Below are 22,217 nucleotides of genomic sequence, written 5' to 3'. Positions count from 1 at the left end.
TAAATAAATAAATAAATAAATAAATAAATAAATAAATAAATAAATACTCCCTACTACGCAGGATAGCTTTATATTATCTTGAATAACTCTTTGATAATTTTCACTACATATCATAATTTCCTTGAAAACTGTCTTGATTCATAACGTCTAGAACAACTCATTTATCTACCCTTCTTATTTATGCACTATATCTGCATAACTACAAGCACCTCGTGATTCAGGAGGTTTTGTGTCCTGAGATGAGTGGGAGTGTCCAGACTATCAACAGCTCTTGTGCTCGTCCACTGTTTATGTCTGACCGTCCCGCCCAGTCTTTGTCCTATTGGCCCACTTGTCACATACCCGTCTGTGATTGGATGAGAAGTCCGTCAGTCGTCGACGTTGACGTATAAACCAGGAACTATCAGCAGGAATAAGTGGTGTGTTGGCATTTTGGCGAAAATCAGATGAAAGTCCAATAAAAACCCGACACTGCGTGTCCACGTACAGCAGTCAGACGTCTCGTGATGCAGAAACACCTCTACTAAGCGACGTCTTCTCTCAATAAACAACGACAGTGTAAGTATGTTCGTGAATACAATGACTGAAGGCTGCCTCTCGTGAATTACATCTACACTTGAATGTTTTACGGTCTGTTGTGTTGAATAAGACTTCGCTCAGAGGATAATATAACAGTTCTGCTAATTTAACAAGTGATTTCTGAAAAAAAAAAAAATCCTTCTCCATGTTCTGGTCTGCAGAGAAAGGTAAAAGCCCAAATGCATGTATAGTGGATTAAAAAAAAAACCCTGATAGTTTGTCAATAGTAGAATCATTTTACACAATGCCAACAGATTGAGAGCTCTATTCCCCAAAACACCAAGCATTGTTTAAAAGTTGCATGTACAGACGGTTCCCATTTTATTACGTCCATCTAGCTGAAACTGATGCAGCCTTACATATCTGTCCTAAAACAAATCCTCATTAATAAAAGGCTGCCTATAATGTTTAGTTTTTTGTTGAAACTGTTTTAGTGGTATTAAAATAAGTGTTTGAAATATTTTTTTCCGCCCATTAATTTCAATGAGGGTAGACAAACACCTCTTGATATAATGTTATACAACTCAACACAACAGTGTGTGGACTCAGAAAACTGACAGGTTTCCAGAGCCCAGTGTGACGTTTTTTTGCTCCCCTTTTTTCTGATCATAGTCCAGTCCCCGAAGATATGATATAAATCAGAAAAGAAAAAAAAACAGTATTTATTCACATTGGAGAAGCTGGAGCACCACAAACTGCAGCTTCTAAAACAAAGTCCAAATAAACACTAAAACTGTTTCATTAATAACCGAATATTATAACCTTCATGAAGGTAGAATTTAATGCAGGACTGCTGCATCAGACTTTTAGTGAGGTGGACCTAATAAACACCAAGTTTACTTTCACCCAGTGTTACTTCACAGTCCTGTTTTCTGTTTTGTCCACACGCCCTCTGGTATTAAGTCTTGAGGGAAACTGTTTTGCATACCTGGTCTCTAGACTTTCTATGCAGTCTTGTGGATATTTCAAACTAATTTTCTAAACTGAAGCTTAGGTGTGTAGCCATATGCATGCAGCAAATAAAAACTAATTTGTGACTTAACACATTTTACTCAGCAGGATAAATTCACCCTTAAATTAACTTGTGAATCGCAGTGCACCTTGATACTGTGGAACTGATCATTTTAATCACCAAAAGCCATTGTTTAAAAAATATCATTCTTGCTAGGCCTAGTTTAGATCTCCAGTAAAGTGGGATTATGTCTAACACTCTTAATGACTAGAATGCCTTACATTCCTCTTGTCATCTATCTCTTGTAAGCTACAAAAATAGATAGGAAATTATTATTTTATCAGCACAAACAATACATTTGTCACTATGCTTAGAAATTTTTTCCAATAGTCAGCACGTTTCCTTGCTTTTTATATCCACAGCTGCAAATTCAAAATATACTGTAACACATGTAGATGTTTCCGAGAAGGTGATGACAGAGGCTTCAAATGTGTTATTTTTGGCAGTTTATAATAACATTGTGACGCTGCTGCACAGTAACACATAGCTGGCAACTTTGAGAGCCCACTGTGTCCATCTGTAAACATTACATTTGGACAATTTCCTCCCTTCCTTTTGTCCCCCTCTCACTTCCTTTAATTTGCTGACTGTGGTTTCCAGCTGCCGGAGAACAATAGCCGTGCATACATCCTCCTTTTCTGCTGGCACTAACAGTGTTTGAAATGTAGGTGAAAACAGTGTTTTTGGTGTAAGGTAAAATTCAGGTTTCCCAAGGCGGCAGCAGCAGCAGTCTCCCATGAGAAGGTATCAGTCAGCACAGGCAGCCAGCCACGCTCCTTGAACATGCTAATTCAGTCTCTTTCCTCTATTCCCCGGTTGCACCTCTAGACTCTCCACCGCTCTTGTTCTTCTTGGATGCACATAGATACTTTTTTCCTTTCGTATTCACCTCTCACTTCTCCCCTGTGCACACCTGCTTACACATTTTTCTTTCTGTCACATGTTGACTTTTTTTTTTTCGACTGATAATCAATTATCATTAGATTAACACAGCATGATATATGTGTAGCATTATTTGTCTAAACATATGGGTAGGTGTGAATGTTTCCTTTTTAATTATCCTCGCATCTTTTGGCCGGTGAACGTGTTAGAGATTTCAGTATCATCATAACAACGTCCTGCCCCACGACTCATACTTGCTTTTTCCACTATTTTAAACAAAAGGCTACACTATTGATTGATGCAGTGTGTTGTGAGGGAGCCTGTCTGGAATTTAGAGCAGAGTGCTCACTGAGAAACAAGGATGTTGGATGGATGCAAGAAACACACACAGTGAGTTTTGGCACTTTGTAAAGAATAGTATTATACAGACCTGGTTATATCTGGTGAGTGTACATCTATACACGCACATGCTTTGGCATAAATGCACAGCCCTACTACCTGGCATTTATTCTGTTACACAAGCATAGTCACACACTTGGTTAGTTACACGTGGAACCTGAGGATACTATTTATATTATTCCTAACTCTTTCTCTTTACGTCCCTGTGAGCTGTCACGGTAATCAAAGAGAGAGCTCATGGTGTGAAGGGAAATGGCGTTAGACTAAATGAGATGGATAGGAAGTGCACATACTGTGAACATAACACACATGGAAGGTGGTGAGAATGAATTTAATTATGTCTAGCAGATGTATGTGTAAGATAAACCATCTGCCTGATCAAAACTGACTACTCTTCTCCATATATGATTGTGTATTAACTTGAATCCTTGCTACAGATTTCACAAGTTATCTCAGACTACAGTAACAGGAATGGAGCTATATCCGTATTTGATTAAACTAAATGATCAGGTGTAACACTGAGACCCAGCTGTGAAATTTCTCTCACTCTGAAGTTTGTTTTTCCTCTTTGTCTTGTCAGACTGAGGAGGGAAAATGGGGAAGAAGGATGCCAGTGCGACCGGATTACCAGTTGATCAGTACCGAAAGCAGATTGGTGAGTCTCCTGTCATCCTAGCGCTGGTTAATCAATTTATTGATCAATAGTAAATTATGTAATCAAATCAAGTAGCAATATATTGATGTTTTGACATTGGTTGGAAACAGATGCTAATAAATGCTCAGATTGCTTTATTGTTTCGTAACTTTAAAGAAATTCTTTGGGCATCTGCCTTTAATATAGCAGAGTACTATTTGACTGACAGTTTAATCAAAAAGATAATCAATATATTAACAGGCAATTAAAACAATAAAGTCTGGTAATTTGTTCATAATGCTTTTTGACAGTTGAGATTGGTCTTCGACTGGTTGTGTAACTGCATTTCAACAAAAATCATTCCTCACTGCTTCGTGTGAGCAATCGTAACCACAACACAGTAATCAACTCAGCGCTCATTAAAAACAAGCATGTGTTGCAGTGAAACTCGTGAGTGTAGATCCCAAACTGCTCAACAGCTCACCTCTATTGAAAACCTTTAGCGACACTGGCTATGTAAGAATTAGCATAGTTTCTTTTCACAGCCCTGGAAACTTTTCCAATTTGTATTGGATTGAAAAGAAACTTAAACCCAGACTGGCTGGATTAGAACCAGTATACATGCTGTGGAAGTAATTACACATAGACATGAACAAGCAGCGTCTGAGGTCACATTACTGACGGACAGCAAATTCTGCTTAAAACACTGCCCCCTCTGATATCACGTCAGAAGCTGTTTTGTCAAAGTTAAATACCGCTCTAATCCTGCGGTACTTTGTTTCCCCATCCTTCCCCTTACATCAAAAAGGCCTAACTAAGGCAATATGGTCGGTATCAATCAAAAGTTCGGTCCCCTTCAGCATGCCAGCTGTGGTTGCTTGAAGATCACAGCTCATATCATGTCTTTTTGTTTTTGTTTTCCTCTTGTGGAGCAAAACCAAAAGGTCGCCAATGGCAAAGCTGGATAATTGTGTGCAGCTATGAGTGACGCAAACACACAGGCTTAAAGTTTCTACTTCAAATCCCAGGAGAGGTACATTGTGCACATGAAATGCAGCTAAGTAGTCTTTGTTAGATACAAAAGGTGCCCGATTTCAGATCAAAAAATGTAGTGAGTCTCTCACTAAAGGTCTGGTATTGGTCTTGATCAATGAGGATCCTCACCCAGACCCAGAAGAGAATGAGTTCCTTCATAGAGATGGCAACAATCACAGCTTTAGAGAATGAGGTGAAGAGAGCGACACAATCCAGATGATGAAAGTTACAAAACTAACACTGGATTTTTATGAAGGCCAAGTGTATCCATGGTGACTCCTCTGGCCAGGAGAAGTCTCAGAAACAGGTTTCAGAGGTTGTCCTCTTACATTTCACATTTTAGTTTAAACTTCCTGTTTGACTACGACTAAGGTTTTTTTTTTTTTTTTTTTTTTTTTTTTATAAACGTCATTCAGTTCCTCAGGCCTGAAGACTAAAGTTATAAGTGTGACTAAGATTTTTAAGTCTGGAGAACAACAACAGTTGATCTCATCAGTCGATCATCCACGCAACCACAACGCAAGAAGAAGAGTGCACCAGAGGGATTCATTGAGCACATGTTCAGGGATGAGGTTGTATATGAAAGGGGAGATTCCAGATGGTTTAATATTTACCTTGTCCACTTACATTTCCTTCCAGAAGAGACACTCTGCAACAATGGCTTGTTGAGCACATGACAGAACCTTATCTTTTGGCCTTTCGTATCCAATTTGCCGCTCGATGTTAAAGAGACCTGCGATTTTTTTGATCAGAAATCCAAGGTGAACATTAATTAGGAGGATTCTGAAACTCTGCTAGCTACCTTTTTAGATATGTTATCCCTGCATCCAAATAACCCTCTTGAGAGGGTTTCAGAAGCCCTCAAGTTGTTTTCTTGGCTAGAGAAGTGGAAAAAAAGATACCTGTATTAATGAGGGAACTGGCTTCTTTCTATACTGTTCTTGTCTTGTTTGCAAAAATGCTAAAAATGCATTGCTTTATTAAGTTCTGTGACTGGTAAATCACCCAATATAAAACAATTTCTTTCATGTTCACATGGGCCTGCCAGATCATATAGCATTGAACACCTCATGGAGTGGGTCCGTCTCAGACCTCAGGTGAGCAGAACCTCAGTAGACCCCCTGTAGTTTGCCTATCAACCTCAGGTAGGAGGCCATCATCTACCTGCTTCAACGAGCCCTTTCTCACCTGGATGAAGCAGGCAGCACTGTGGGAATCATCTTCTTTGACGTCTAAGTGCCTTTAACAGAATATGCAGGTAGACACCTCCACAATCTCCTGGATTGCCGGCTACCTGACAGATAGACCACAGTTTGTGCAGCCAACCAGCAAGGCAGCCAGCCAGTCAGTCAGCCTGCCAGCCGGCTAGCTAACTACCTCGTGTCAAGTATGACATTGTTCTGGTCCCCTTCCTCCCGGTGGATGGCTGTTTGTTGGCCCCTGGTGATTCACACCCTCTGATTATCCCAGGTTTTATATTTCCTGGTTGTACTGTAGTGTTAACAAGGCTCATGAGACGGTCTCTTAGCCTACATGTATTCTGTTGGTGCATGTTTTTGATTTTGCACCTTCTTATCACTTTCATATAGTGGTTTTTGTATCATATGCTGTTTTTTTGTTTTGTTTTTTTTCTCATGGTATTTGCCAAGATTAAAAAAGAAAAATTGTTAAACTCACAGACATCACTATATTTGTCTTTCTCAAGCACAAGATAGCCTGTTGAGATATTTCCCTATTTTTTATTTATTTATTTACTCTAAAGGAGCTGGGGTCTCATAAAGCAGCGCAATGGTTGCATATGTTTTCATATTTGGACAGAAGAATCGGATTATTTAGCCTGCAGATATCCCTTAACCGCCTGCCATTGTGTAAAACCCGGCGGGTTCAACAAATGAGAGACAGACATAACATAACAAGCTCATCTCCCACTGTCACATCCCTTACCAGGGGCGCAGAAATCTTGTTTTTTCCTTTTTCCTTCCCATTTAGTGTTTTTCTTTTTGAGCACATCTCATCAATTCAAAAATATGTAACAGAGGTGTCAGGGACACTTTGGTCCTCTCTCTTCCGCCGCCTCCTTCCAAACCCTCAATTTCTACCATTTTCCCTTCCTTTTTGAAAAGAATGGCCATCAGGCAATTTCAGTGAACCACTGTTTAACAGCAAAGGTGGAAAGCAGAGAGGGGGAAAAAGACATTGGAGAGGAAAATGAAGTCTTCAAAGATAGCATGGGGCTGGGTCTTCTGAGAGCTGGAATGGGCCACACATGGTAATTTGAAATCGTAATAGGGTGACTTATTCATGGCGCATCAGCAGTAGTCCAGGCTGGTTGTTGAGCTGTACCATCATCTCTGCTGGAGTGCTTTTGTCATGTCAGATGGCCATCAAGGGGCCACTGCTGACACTCTTTTAAAATACCATTATTAAGCCTGTTATAATTGACTGCACCAAGCTGCCCTCTGGAGAGGCAAAGCTTTAGTGTTCTTACATGGAAGTGCAAGTGGTCACTCTGCTGCTGCCCACTGAACAAGCAAGGGAAAATTGTCTGCACAGATAAAGACACCTAAATCTTCAAGTGCAGACTGGTACATTGGAAAAATATTGGCTTTAGAATGCATCATTTCACATTGTAAAGAAGATTTCACTTAGCAAATTGTCTGTCTTGCAATTAAATATGATACATCTAGATGCAGGCGAAATAGTTCACTCACATCCGTGGCTGGGCTTTGGTATATCATCAAAAGAGTACAGTTTACCTCTTCTCTTTATATAACAGTCAATCTTCATTTAGTTGTTTAGAATGCTTCACTCTAAGTCTCGCATACTAATTGCAAAATCCTTTTGAAAAACTGGCAAAAAATGGACTGTTGTCAAGTTGTAATCATATTTTCCATGCATGTCTAAGCTCCACCTGAGATTTGGCCTCCCCTCTCCTCCCATGACATGATGCAAAGGAAAAGGCATAAATATCTCCCATGTGTCTGGCATCAGCCCTCCAGTTCCATTACCATGCATTCTGGCAGATGCCAGCGATCTGCACCATGTGGTCATTGACTATTTGGCCGCCGTGCCAGATAGACACAGAGGAAAATCAAAGCTCGACGAACTGTCAGACATGCTGTCGGTGCGTTGCCTGTATTGTCCCAGGATTCTCAGAGAGTACAGGACGGTGGCCTGTCTGTCCAAATCGCCCCATCACACTCCATGTAGTGCACATGCAGTAAGGATAGTCCCCTTAGACACAAACACTCACACACATACTGAATTCCTCAGACATGAGGCGTGTTTCTCTTGACACACTCGTGTACTCGTTTGTTGTTATGTTGCCTTCATGACAGTTATGTACCGGAGCTTTTTGAATATTACAGTACTGGCTGCATTTTACGCAGATCGTCAAATGACAAGAAGAAGTAGATTTTTTGTCACAGTAGTAAATGTTATTACTGTAATTCAATCATGTGACACTTTACATAATGGATCGTTTCTTTAGAAGTATCCTGACCTCAGGTCACATATCTGCATCCAAAAGAGAAGCACCAGTTTTTTGTCATATTTGAAAAATGGCAACAACTGAATGGACAAGCAAAGTTAATAAGATGCCTGCTCCTCTAAAAACCTTTAACTATTTCATTTCTCAAGCCAGCATAAAGGGCTTGACACAGAAGTCCGTGTTCCATCTGTTTCACTGATCTTCATTGGAGATGAGCAACAAGCAAAGATTTTGGTGGATTTTCCTGAAGCAGTCACCAACTTTGTTAAGCTTAATGCTGCTGCATGGAGTTTTTGATTGATGGCCCATGCTAGGTGGACTTAGCTAAAGATGTTTCTGCAGGATGTGGCATACTGGGTTGGTAATTCAGCTTTGAGCAGCAAGTTATTGTTGCAGTAGCTGATTTTCCAGTTACTTGACACAGGTTTAAACAAGATGGCAGCAGCTTCAGTTGCCACAGTGTGTTTCCCAGACACAGAATGCAAGTGGGTCTTTAATTTTCTTGTAATCGTAATGAAAGATATCAGTTTAAATGTCTTTTATTACATGATGCATGACTGAAATGTAGAATGTTAGAAATGTGCAATATGCTGGAATCATGAGTCTGTCTGAGGCAAGTGATGGTTCTCCAGTGGTGCGAAAACTGTCACAGATAGTTCCCTGCCTGTCATACTCATCAGAATATTAACGCACAACAAATACTTACATCTCTTATATAACCACCTCTGCCATGACCTTATGAACCTAGATACAATAGGGTCCAAAATTGAGATTTTGACATATGGACCCCACTGTATATTTTTAAAAATTAATCCATGGACAAAGTTGAAAAAAATGTATTTTTTTATTTTTGGTTGTACATTTATACAAAACAATTGGCTGTATATCTTAAGTGTGCACATTAATTTGGTGGAGAAATGGATAAGTTGAACAGCAATGAACAACAATAAGTATTTCTCAGTTGAAGCTAAATGTTATCTTCTTGTTGCCAACATCTGATCTGTTCTCACTAAAAGAAACCACAATACAAAAGTCAGTAGTTAAAAAGGAATTCAGTTGATCTGCTTCTCCCCTCCATCATCCGTCTCTTCACCATGAACGAACTGTCCTGTATTTTGTCTATTTACTGCTCCTGTTAATAATGTGTTTTCTGCTTAAGCTTGTGTGTTTTTCTACATTGTTTTCACCCTGCTCCACGTCTGGATTTATTAAGGCAGGGTCGCATTTAATGGTTTAATGCACTGTTTAAACTGAGTGTGAACATGCAGTATATTCAAACAATAGTATACGGCACACATATTTTCTACTGCTACGTCTACCCCTCTTCTTGAGTCATTTTAATGGCCAGATTGTGTGACACACAAATCACATAGCCTGTGGCTAATTTTAGCTAATACCCCCTACCTGTCTCCTTTTAATGCTAAACAGAACAATAGCTCAAGATAAAAACGCAATGACGCAATGATGAAAAACCTGAAACACATTTAAGGGAATCTGCAGTAATGGTGGGGAGGTGAGGGCCACTCTCACTTTTCTCTTGTCCTCTTGACATGAAATCAGTGACGACTTCAATGAAAGGCACTCTCAGAGAAGCCTCTCAGCAGGCACTCCAGGCTGCCTTACAAGGGCTAATGTTCCTCTGAGACACGGCATTGTCGTTGCTGTACAGGAGGACAGTGATGCCTTTTCAGCGTGGCAGGCAGAAGCAGGGAGGGATGGGAGGACGGCGTGTAGCCCAGAGCAGGTAGATAATTGGTGACAGAAAGTGTCTACAGCACCAGTGCAGCAGGGGGAACAGCAATGACTGTTAGGGGAGATTCTTATCATCGATAGTCAAGGCATTCAAAGAAGAGCGTGCGCTGGAGCCCAGGATGTCTTACGCTGAGGATTTATTTAAGCTTGATCAAGGAGAATGGAGGACTCATCAATACAGACTTTTGTGCAATGATGTCACCCCCAATGCTGAGAACCCCTGAGGGACCCCTGTGGGTAGTTTTTATGCAGTTCTAAACATTACTATAGTTAACCTACGCCGCATATTCAGTCCAGTTTCTAATAGAAGAGGGATGTGTGAGCATTCTGTTGGTCCATTAACCATAAACAAGTAAACATGATTTGCACAAGCCCAGGTGCTGGTCTCAAAACACCGAGCCACTTCTTACTGACCGTCCAAGGTGCCAGCAATATCAGCAGAAACCGCAGCTGTGTCTGGAGGTGCCACCTGAGCATCTCCTCTTGTAAGATGTAATGTTGTAACTGTGGCAACATGACTCACCTTTTACCCTGAGCCAATTCATTCATGGTGAGCATATAGAAAACTACCTTACAATGACAAATAGGAGTGCTCGTAATCCCAGTTCAATATCTGTGTGTGTGTGTGTGTGTGTGTGTGTGTGTGTGTGTGTGTGTGTGTGTGTGTGTGTGTGTGTGTGAGCGCATGTGCGTGGGTGTTCAGGCTCCAGACCCACGCAAACAAACCACAGGAGAAAGGCAACATGAGGTTCTAATAAGTGCAGCGCCGTAATACAACGACATTACAACACCTTACACAGTCAGATGTAATTCTTTGGCATTTCTCCTCCATATCAATGATTCATACTCCTACTTGGTGTAATTATTCTGATTTTGCTCCAGTTAAGTATTGATTCTTACCAGATGGTTATGGGTGTATCGGGTTATGATGATTTGTTGCATATAAACATAATTTCTCCGTGTAGACGTGGAACAAGTTTATCCCCATGCGTGAGTAAAACGGCACAGGTGCATGTTTTGGAAGCAGTTTGTGGGAGAAACTGTAAATGCTGAAGAAAAAAAAAATCTGCCTTTGAAATCTAAACCCCAGCTTGCTTAAGTACTGATATTGTTTTGAGTGTGCAATATTATTTTTCTTTTTTTTTCTTTTTTGCTGCAGAAAAGGTACCATGAGGACACAGATTGCCAAACAAAGTAAACTAGTATTGAAACAGAAAGTGCAGATAGTTGACTTGTGGGCTTCAGTTTAAAGTCTGTGTACAACTTTTTTCTTGCTTAACATTTAAACAAACAGGGCTTACAAATCTGTATTTTCTACAGTTATCTGCATGTTCCCTTTAAGATATGATAATTCCCTTGTATATTTCTCTATCCACTTTTTTGTTGGATGTTGGTCTTGTAGTGTTTTTATGTAGCTTCCTGCAGCCTTACATTACCACAACCAACCATTTTGCAGTCTGAAAGTCCTTGCACCATTTCTGTGAATGGAGAACAACCTAAGGTGCCCTCCAATCAAATTTCCCCCTCTCCACTTTCTGACAAGTGGAGGAGACATCCAGTGGCCCTCCTAATGAATTCCCACTAGCTCACTGTCTGCTCCTGGCAACATGCTCCCCATTTCTATTAGCCCTCCACTGAGTCGGAGGGAGGTGGAGGAGGAGTCCGGACCAGGAGGGATGGAGAAAGAGAGAGGAATTGAGTGCAAGATCTCAGAAAAAGAGAAGCTAGGGGAGTGAGATGGTTGGTTGAAAAAGAGCCAGTTTGTGTAGTATGCAGCTCTGTCTGTTTGTTTTCAGAATCTCACAATATAAACACAACTCTGTGCCCCTCCTGTCTCACTGGCTCATTTTCAGTCTTTTCTCTCCCACAGCCTCTCCAGAGCGATGTGGACGCTTTTTTTCTCCTTCCTTCCCTCTTCCAATGTTAATGAGGCTCAATTGGCTGGGACTAAAAACTCTGCATGTCACATCACTAACTGAGAAAGCCTCTAAGCTGACCCGGGGGCTTGGTCTCTCTCTCTCTCTCACACATTATTCTATCCTCATGAGGACCATCCATGGATTCCAAAGCCCGTCAGCTCTCGCCCTAATCGTAGTCTAATCCTATCCTGTAACTGAAGTCCTAAAAATATCATCTTTAAGGACTTGGTAATATGTCCACAGTCTGAACATTAGGTTCTCACAAATATAGAAGTTCAAGAACACACACACACACACTGTTCAGCAAGCTGTTGCCTTTCCACCCTATTGTTAGCAAAGTTCCTTTTCCTGCCGTGTGTTGTTTCTAATTAGACCCAGACAGGCGGCTCTGCCTCCTGTGAATCCCACACACACACACACACACACACACACACACACACACACACACACACACACACTTCACCAGGTGGCCAGTTTGCCCAAAAGACTCACCCTTGAGACTTGTGCCCATGGGAAGTCAACTAAGCGCAGGTGAACGGTGTGCAGCTCAGGCCAGAAAAATGCTCTGTATTTTGGATGCATGTGCAGAACATTGTAGCTTGTGAACTTGTGAAATTTCAGAACTATATTCAACTGTCATTTATCTTCACATGTATTAATTTAAGCATGTGACAATATTACAAGGTACAGAAGAAGTCACAAGTCTGAGAAGGCTTTGAGCTTCATTACTGCCTCAGTTAAAACATATGAATCTTCAGTCAAACTTGTCCATGAGTTGCATTATTCTTTTTGTCATTTAGAGTAAATATAAATGGAGGAAAACTGCAAATGAAGCCGGGCTTTGAAATTGCAGCAGAACTTAATACCACAACAAAACATGGTATTCAAAATGACAATCAGGTGGTTGTGTAGTGATTAGATTTTCTTCTCTCTTTCAGGGAAACAGGACTACAAAAAGACAAAGTCTGTCTTAAAGGCCACACGGCTGAAAGCTGAAGCAAAGAAGAATTCCTCTGGATTCAGGGTGAGACTTTCCTGGACTTACTTTCTGTTTCACATTACTGATGTCTGTTATCTGCATGTCTTCTTCTGTGTCTGCGTGCCTGTTCTGGCCCATCTGCCTGTCTGTCTTTCTGCCAACCATCTTCTTTCCATTTGTCTGTGTGTCTGTCTGCCTGTCTGTTTGAGAGCCTGCCTCACTAGATCACATTTGATATCCAAGACGTTTAGCTCTTTTTACAACTTACTGTATGTCTTTTGGGAAAGGTAACAGTATATATCCATCTGAGATGATGTGATGTGGCCCCCCTGCCTATCTGTTGAAGATCTGTAAAAGTGTTGAAAACTATCACTGAGGAAAGGAAGGGTCTCTGTAGAATAAAGTTTACAACACTCGATCACATCTACAATATAGAAGAAGATATAACATACAGCTTTTTAAAACATGAATTCCTGGAAGGATTTACATTCAAGAGTTTCCTTATTCATTTGATGGTAAAAGAGCAAAGGAGTGCGACAAGGAAAGAGAGATAGAGGTGTGGGATATCTCTCTCTATTAAAAGCAGAAAAGAAAGGGGGGGGGGGGGCTGATGAGTGATTTGCGGGTAGGACACACTCACCGCTAGCTCCAGTAGATCTTGTAAAATTTTAGAGTGAAGTATTGACGTAGGAAGTTTACCAATGGTGCAATCAATGTTTCAGAGGAATCAAAAGGAAGAAATATGAAGAAAATTCTGAATAAAAAAATATTACAAAGTTGGACTCGAATGAAGAAACGGGCCCAGACAAAGCCTTGGGCTCAACCAAAAATTTCAGCAACTTTATGAAAAATTGTACAGTTCTCAAGCCCACACATCATCGGAGGTTACGAAACAGTTTTGTTTACACATGTAAACTGCCCACACTAGCTCAGAGAGATGGGAGTTCTTGGAGACAGAAATCACATGTCAGGAAATAAGAAAAACTGTTAACAGCATAAAAACTGGTGAGAGTGAAGGGCCAGACGGGATATGCAATGAGTTTTCTTTAAAAAAAAAAAAAAAAAGTTCAACAACTTAAACACAGAACATGTATAAGAAGGCTTTTTAAGTGCGCATGCTAACAGTGACATTAAATGAAGTAACTGTAATACTTATATCAAAGACAGGGAGGGACTCAGAGCAGGTGGATGTCACTATTACACACATCAGAAAATCTTGGCCAAGTCCCTAGCTAGAAGACTCAGTCCCCATATGGCTGGTACACCCAGATCTGGCAGGGATGTGCACTTAGTCCCTTCTTCTTTGTACCTACATTGAGGAAACGATTCGTACACAGGGAAATACATGGTTATAACACTGAATTTACTCCTATTTGTTACTGTGTTACAAGAAAGATGTGCCGACTTTTAAATCCTGGATAAACAACACTGAGTGATGCCCTCCACCTGAATCTGACAAATACTTAGTGACAGACTGGAGGGATTTGAACGGACTTGGACACCAATGATCTCTTATATGGAAAGGATGGATGATGTTAAGATGCACGGCTCAAACAGGAAACGTTAACACCTTTAGATGGCGCTCCTCTGAGATGGGAGCCGTGGGGTGGGAGGGCTGATGTTCTTGTACTTGACTTTTTTTATTCCAAGGTGTTTTTTTGTTTTTTTTTTCTCATGGTGTTTATTGGCTTGTTTGTTGGCCTCTTTTCCCTCCTCTGTATTGTTAGTCTGTTGCTGTTATAAACTTGAAATGAAGCATTATGTCCATTCTGAAATTTTTTTATCACTGTATCACTGCTTTTAAAAATATTTGACATGGAGAGACTGTAAAAGAGAAAAGGAATAAGAAAGTGACATGATAGAGTTGGGGGATGTGAAAGTAAAGGGAGCTGAGGGTGTTGGCAGGGTGGAAAAGTGCGTCTCTCTCTGCTGCTTTGTCACACTGCAGCGATTAGGGGCAGGCAAAGATGGATGACTCCACGTTTATCACTCTGGCAAACGTGCCACCGCTGTTTATGCTCTACCTCATTCATTTGGCTTGCCAACAAACATTTTTACTATTTCAAGCGTTTTCCTTTTGCCAATGAAATAGCTTGCGATTCTACAGTCTTAGGTTTTTAAATCCTCTTTGAAATTGCAAATACCATCAGATGAAATCAAGCCCTCAGTGATTTTTTTCATAGTTGTTTTTAAGTGAAAGTCAGTTGTAAGAAAATATATCTCAGACATGTCCGCTGTTATTTTTTGCTTGTTTGTTTTTCCTTCGTGGCATTGGAAAATTGGTTCTGTTTACAGTACATCAAAAGCCAAAAGGCTTCACTTCCTCATTAAGCTTCAGTTGGCATGTAGTACACAGAGATGAACAAATCATAGCGAGGATTAAACACTGGGTGAAATGGTCAGGTTTTAAAATATGCATCTCTTAGACACGCACGGCCTCATTAAGCACGTCTTTAATCCAATTAGATTAGTCCATATCTTGAAATATTGATATTGCTCATAAATAATTCAGGTTTTTCACGCCCAAGACGAGGGAATTTTCAGAGGTCGGATTAAAAATACCTCTGGGACGAGGATTTTAAACTGACTTAGACCTCTTGGCCCTGAGTTCGATTGAAATTCAGCCCAGATGTAATGGATATTTGGTCACGCTTGCTTTCCCATCGAGTCCTTTTTAGCGTTATATAAAGTTGTGATTTTTACACAGCTCTGTGATGACAGGAGAAAGCCCCGCCACCCCCAGTCTCTGAACCTTTGGTTGCCGGCAATGATTTGACTGGTTTATATGTTTATGAAGGCATGTTGCTCTATGCGTAAATCCTCTCGTCTCTTCTCTTCGGTTAAAATGCTGGTCTCAGATGCAGCTGGCATCTCAAAAGGGCCAGCAGACATGCGGGCACAGAGAATCTGGCAGCTACCAGGGCAGGCTGTCTCGGGGCTGTCCTAGTAGCAGGGCAGTCTGGATAAGTTGGCAAAGAAAAAGATGGAGAGACTAGGAAAGACAGAGTGACAAAGGGAGAACTTCTGTTCCCTCAACAGTGATCAGTTGTCTGGGTTGCAAAAAAAAAAAAGTTGACCTGAGAAGTGGCGGAAACCAGCCACCTGTTGTATATGTGCCTGTTTTTGTACGCACGTCGAGTCATGGTGTGTTTATGAAACTAGCGTTGGTCGGCTGAATGCGAATCTGCGGCTCCCCTAAACGACGGATAACATCAGGTCACGGCAGCAGAGATGAAGAAACTGGCAGGAGGTCTTGCTACAGTCTCTCCTCAGGTTGCTCAGACAAGAAGAAGCACCTTCGAAGTAGCTCCAGCACACTAGCTTGTAGCACAGGAAACGAGCCTAATTGGCACTTCTAGCCTTCTGTTCAGTTCTGCACTGTTTTCCCTCAGTCTTTTTTAGTCGCCTAGAAAGTTGGGAAAATGTGGAATTGGCAGAGGATGGAGGCTGCCAGCTGTCATTTGTGAATGTATGTTGTGTGAAGACCATATAGAACAGGATTTTTTTTTTTTTTTTAGTTTTAGCAGAGAATTACAAGCATTTTTAATCTTTTCCCACCCAAGTTCTTCTATTCAGCAATATGCTTATACCATTAATATTTCTTGTGTCAAGAAGTTTTATCTTGAAGAAGCACTTCTGATTAATAAGCGCAGCAATTATTGAGCACCATCCAGAGTTATTGCTAGCAAACTCTGAAATGAAAAAGTTTCTGTATAAACTGTGAAGAATGCTGCGCTGAAAACCTTAGATTCTGTCTGTAGCATCTGCTTCAGCCTCCGACTGAAGCTGACGTCTGGATCTGTTATCTGTTCTGGCCATTAGGTTTATGAGGCTCATTCACACTTTTTAGTTTGACAGACAGCACATGGCAATTCTGTAGACCTTTTTATTGACACTTAATTTACTATAATCTTCATGAAAAGACTTGGTGAGTGGTGACGGTGATGATGAGGCTTTTCCTGTTCACAGAAATGTGTCCCTGAAGCATGAAGGAAGGACAGAGCTGTATAAGGAGTTTTAGTTATGTAAAAGGCCTGTTTGTGTTATTTAAGATAATCAGTGGATATAAATGGAAAGTATTTTATGGCTTTTAGCAAAATTTGATAATGGCATACACTGTGTATGGATAACAGCAGTTATGGTGACTTACATTTGAAATGATTAGTCCATTAATTGATTAGTTTGATCGTCAGAATGTCATCAAAAACAACTTTAATAATCAATCATTCTAAGTCATGTAGGAAGAAAAAAATGTGTTTTCATCCTCTAATATGTGAGAATTTTCTTTATCTGTATTTTATATGATTAGAAAATGAATAATCTTGGTGTGTTTGTTGGGCAAAACAAGTTATCTGAAGATTTATTTTTGGGATCTGGGAATCTGTGTTAGGCATTCCTTTTGCTATTTTCTGACATTTTATAGACAAAATGATTAATTTAAAAAATATAGAAAATGGACTGGAGCCAAGTGTCCAAAAACGTATCAGCAACGTTCATGTAACCAGTCTTGAACTATAACCTGATGGCTGGTTATTTGTCGCTGTGACAACATCACAGATGAGACTCCAGCCGCAGCCCGAATGCACCAACAGTTGTTTGTAGCTTGTGTTTTCCTGCCACCCACATACAGCCACGAACGCACTGAAAGTCTCTCGCTTAGCACGTAGGCGCACACAGACTGACATACACGTACGCACACAAACAAACCCAGGAGGAGAATAAAAGGCGGACCAGATGAGGGGATGTCTGTCGAGCTGTGGCTTGTCGCCAAGGTGACAGAGACCCAGCTCCCAGCATGCTGAGTGTGCTGCAGCTGCCGTCGGTGCTAAGAGGGCCACATGATGAAGATGATGATGTGCTTGGGCCCCATCCAGGGGTCTCCATCAGAATGTGGGCAGAGAGGCTGTGTGGTTTCAGTCCGTGTGTGCGTGTGTGTGTGCGTGTGTGTGTGTGTGTGTGTGTGTGTGTGTGTGTGTGTGTGTGTGTGTGTGTGTGTGCGCGCACATAAACGTGTTTGTGAGACAAGACAAGAGTCAACACAGTGGGCCACTCTTGAAAACAATGATCTCAATCAAGTGCAGGTGCTTTCTACCACTCGAGTGTTTTCACCAAAACCCCTCCAGTTTGTTTTCATAGACAAGTCACTGTAACCAGCTGTTCTCTTTCTCTTTGAAACCTGAAGCAGAGGAAAAGAAAGAGGGGAAAGAAAAAAAAAACCTGGATTGAAATACTTACCTACGTCAGAAGCTCAACATTTTCTCTGCGATATTTTCGTCAAAATTACAAACGACTTTCTTTCTTTGTCATGTTTTTTCAAAGCTGCGAGAGAACACAAGCAGAAGCAGAAAACAATCAAGCCACCGTGATTTGGTAACAGTTCTCTTTTTTTTTTTTTTTCTCTGAGGCCTCGGCAAAATAGAAAAGTAAATCAAGCGGTGGGAGCCTGGCGGTTAATATATGAAACTAAAGTGCATGAAATTTAAAAGTTTTCCAATTAAGCGAGGACTTTAAGCTGTTTGGAGGCTGTCGGGATGGAGATAAACGTGGGCTGAGGCTAATGAAGACCAATGCTGCTGATGACTAGGCACTACAACATGTATACAGATAACTGTGGATGCTGTGACGCCTTTTAATTGTCACCCCCTCCACCACCGCCCTCACCACCCCCTTCATCAGAGAGGAATTATTATTAGCCCCCCACCACCCCTCGTTTGTGCCAAGCCTTATCTCGCTCTTGTTTTCCCTCTCGTACTCACTCTTGTTTTTCATTCTGTCTTTTTTCTCTGCAGTTTGGCCAGTGGGTTGAATTTGCAGTCGTCTCTGCGTATGCCTGCTATGTTTGGCAATAACTGAACTGATGTTTTCTCAAATTATCATTCACATATTTTTTTTTGTTTTGTTTTGTTTTCTTCTGTTCTTTTGACATCAGTCACAGCTCTTTCTGTTTAGTCTTGCTTGCTGCTTTTCTGTTTGTCATTTTCCCTCACTGTAACCTTGTATCACCTCGGCCCGTCACTTGTGAATACACAGCATAATGGGACGTTCCAGGCTGATTTAGTTTTACATGGTTCAGGTAGTTTTTCCCTCCAGTGTCTTAAAGATTCCATGAATAGAAAAATAAAATTATAGATATCCGCAGAAATAGAAATTGAAACTGCTGTTTGTGTACATGACTAAAATCATATGTTTTGAATTCACTTGTCATGTCACCTGTGTTGTCGTGGCCCAGTTTGCTTGTTAAAAACGAATTTCCATGTTCAAATCAAATTATTGTTTTTTTTAATAACCTCCAATCAGACTGTACTCCACACTCCTTTAAAGCTCTCCAAGCTCTCCAGTGTTGATTAGAAAGTTTGCTGCTAATGAGTTCTCTTGATAAAGAATAACTGGCATTGTTCAATACTCTGAGTGGCCCTAATGAAACTCCAGCTGATGAAGATTTTAATCGTGTGAGCGCCACATAATGAACGAGCGCTCCACATTCCCATTTTCAAGTTGAATGCCACTCCTCTGGAAAGCCTGAATTTTTTTTGACAATTAACCAATAGAAAATCTTTAAAAAAAAAAAAAAAAAAATAGGGCATTTTGTTGATGAAAGTTTAACTTCTCAGTAAAACTGTCAGGAGAGCTGTGGAGGCTGGAGATTGCAGATAGAATAGATGATTATACTGGGGTCAGTCAATGCTTGCTTTCTGAAATAACTGGCTTTAATGTTGTGGCTGATCAGTGTGTGAAACTGTACATTTTGAAAGGTTGTTTTTCTTGGATGTGGCACCAGTTTTATTCCACAGTATGTGGATCTCTTTCCATCAAGGAAAAAATAGAAACAAAACAAATTCTACAGAACCCAAAATTAATAGTCTATCCACTCTGGCACAGTGTACCTCAGCCCCAGGGTCAGGGAGACTCTGTCTCAACTTTGTACTACACAATAACAAACATCACACAGATGATATGAATATATACAATACAGCATTTATGCTATTATAAGTGCATTATGTCTGCTGTCGGTGTCACCCGCATCATTTCATCGGGTAACAATTTCCCACCGTGAATCTCTCAGAGCAGCAGAGAGCGTTTGTGTCATTAATGTGCAAATGGGTCCATCAGAATGAGAACACCTACTGTGTAGACCTGGTTTACTTTTAAAGAGCCTGAAGCCATTTCCACACAAACACAGGTAAATTTGAAAACGCATCTGTTTGTCTGTTCTGGCCTTTCATCAGCCCGTAGTTCGCTGCTGCAAACAAAGCTTTCAGAAATTTAAAAAAAAAAAAAAAAAGCTCTTCAGTGTGAATCGCTTCAAAAACACCAGTCTTGTGTTGCGGCATGGACGGGAAACACTGACATATGATTAACAGCTTGTTAACATGTTAAAACAAAACAAACAAGGCTGATTTATATACGTAAAATGCACAATACACACGTTTCTGTCTGTGTAAAGCGACCGTACAAACATGAATCAGGACTGGATTAAAAAAGGATTGATTGGAGTCCAAGAGTTACAACTACAAAACAAAGTCACAGTGTTCTAGTGTGCAGTCGCTCACACTGACTGAGAGGTCAAACGCTTTTCTTTAGTCATCACTTATCCAGCAATGCACCAAAGTTTAAAAAAACGTGAAAGAGGAGATGAAGACATTTTTGTTGTCTTGACACTTCAGTGTGTGTGTGAATAGAAAACATTAAGATCACAAACTGAAGTAAGTACACAAGGAAGTGTTTGACACAGCATTTTTCTGTTTACCTGCAGCAGTGTGGAAACAGCTTTGACATTGTGCCAAAATGTTTTTCTTTCACTTTCAAGTCTGAAATGAAAGTGTTATGACTGACATTAGTATAAATACATTTGTCTTTTAAGGACCTTAATATAAACAAAAGTTACAGTTTAAATATTAAATTATTTTCTTTTTTTTTGATTAACAATAAATTCTTCCTCACAAAGTCAGACTGATTAAAGTCCATTAGGAATGCAGCAAATCTAGATGAAAAGAAAGACAATAGGGACTTGGCAAATATAGACATAACTGTAATAAATAAACACAAAAATTACAGGACGCTACAAACACATTCAAACAAAGTAGAGCCTCTCCTAAGTGTAAAGACAGACAAGGGATCAGGCAGGTATATAAATAGTTCTATAGCTGAACCCTGTACTTACAATGTTTTTTCTTCCCTCCTCAGGATGCGTTCCTTGTCATTGCAGCAATCCTCTTCTTTGTTCTCTGCGTCTACGCCTTCTTCTACCTCAACCTGAGCACTGAGATTAACCTGGATGTGGATGTGGATTAATAAGAGTCTGACCTTCTTCTTTACACACTTTGTTGTTGACATATTGACGGTGAACCTCTTCTTCAGGAGAAATGCTGCAATGCATTAATCAGTGAAAGTTTCAGGCCATTTTTGAGATTTGACATTACCTTCCTCCTGTGTATTTTCTGTGTGCGGTATATGCAATGAAACTGTACCGACATATAATTACTGACATAATTATACAATGGTTTTACATCTATAAATGATTCATTATTTCCCTGAAGTACCTTTTGATTCCTGTTCTCTGAAAAAGTCAATGACCTCTTGCTCCACGGCACTTGAAACATTCTGCTGCAAAATCTACAATCAGCAACGGAAATGAGCCTCTTTTTTTTTTTTTTTTTTTTTTTCACGAATCTTCCAAACTACGGTTGTTAATCTTATTCTGTGGAGTCACGTCCCTCTGTTTTCTCCTCTAATAGAAAAATGTAAATCTCTCGCTGAACCTCTCGTCACATCGAGACAAACACTTGCCTCACATTCCAGTGCACAAACCTCTCCTCCCGGATATCTGGAGATCACAAAGTGTGAGATTAGAATCCACAAAGCCCTCGTCCTGATTGAACATGTGTGCAGAATACAGAGCAACACATTGTACCTGCTGCACATACACGCAGCACTTAGACACCCGCAGGATTAGCATTACAAATATGACGCTGTTCTTTCATTTGAATGGAAATTACATACATGAACGATGACTGAATAAAGGTGGCTCTACACCTTGATGATTTTCTTCTTCTCAAATATGTATTGCTGTCCCTTTTAAAGATGTGATGCGTCTCTGTAGAACGGAATATGAAGGTTCGTCAATGCTTCTTTTTCACAAGTCTTTACTCTTTGTGCACCAGACGTATGGACTGACCTTCTATTAACCATTTCAGTCCAAGTGCTTCCACTGTTTGAGATTCTTTATCACGTGTGCAAAGTCAGGGTCTTTGTTGGCATTATTTTTCATTTCATTAACACTTTATATTCCATGTTTTTCTCAGCACACAGCAGCCCTAACTAGCAATAGCAGCACTGTTGTCAAAAAGGCAACTGACGCATTGTTTTTGAAGTCATCTATAAAAGTCCTATACCAAATACATAGGACTTCTTTTGTTTCGAATCTTAAAAAAACACCAAAAAAAAAGCAAAACAAGTCTTATGTCTGTGCCTGATTGTGTTCTGTGGCTCATAGGGTTCTCGAAATGTGAGACACATTTTGAGCTTTCAGTTTCGGC

The 22,217-nt window shown here is 40.4% G+C and overlaps 1 protein-coding gene across 1 annotated transcript; it reads left to right on the top strand.

Annotated features, from left to right (window-relative positions):
* The first annotated feature begins 400 nt into the window (after positions 1-400).
* On the top strand, positions 401-21,719 carry triqk (triple QxxK/R motif containing). Its single transcript, XM_023412096.2, has 4 exons — positions 401-558; positions 3,453-3,527; positions 12,641-12,726; positions 20,866-21,719. Exons 2-4 carry the CDS (start codon positions 3,467-3,469, stop codon positions 20,971-20,973), a joined length of 255 nt encoding a protein of 84 aa, XP_023267864.1. The 5' UTR covers positions 401-558; positions 3,453-3,466; the 3' UTR covers positions 20,974-21,719.
* Positions 21,720-22,217: the final 498 nt, after the last annotated feature.

Source organism: Seriola lalandi, unplaced genomic scaffold, assembly GCF_002814215.2.
Source record: "Seriola lalandi dorsalis isolate HSWRI2012SDOR001 ecotype SW California unplaced genomic scaffold, Sedor1 jcf7180002054476, whole genome shotgun sequence".
NCBI classification, from domain to species: domain Eukaryota; kingdom Metazoa; phylum Chordata; class Actinopteri; order Carangiformes; family Carangidae; genus Seriola; species Seriola lalandi.
The sequence above is the reverse complement of the archived record's forward strand: the minus strand, read 5'-3'. Positions and strand labels throughout refer to the sequence as shown.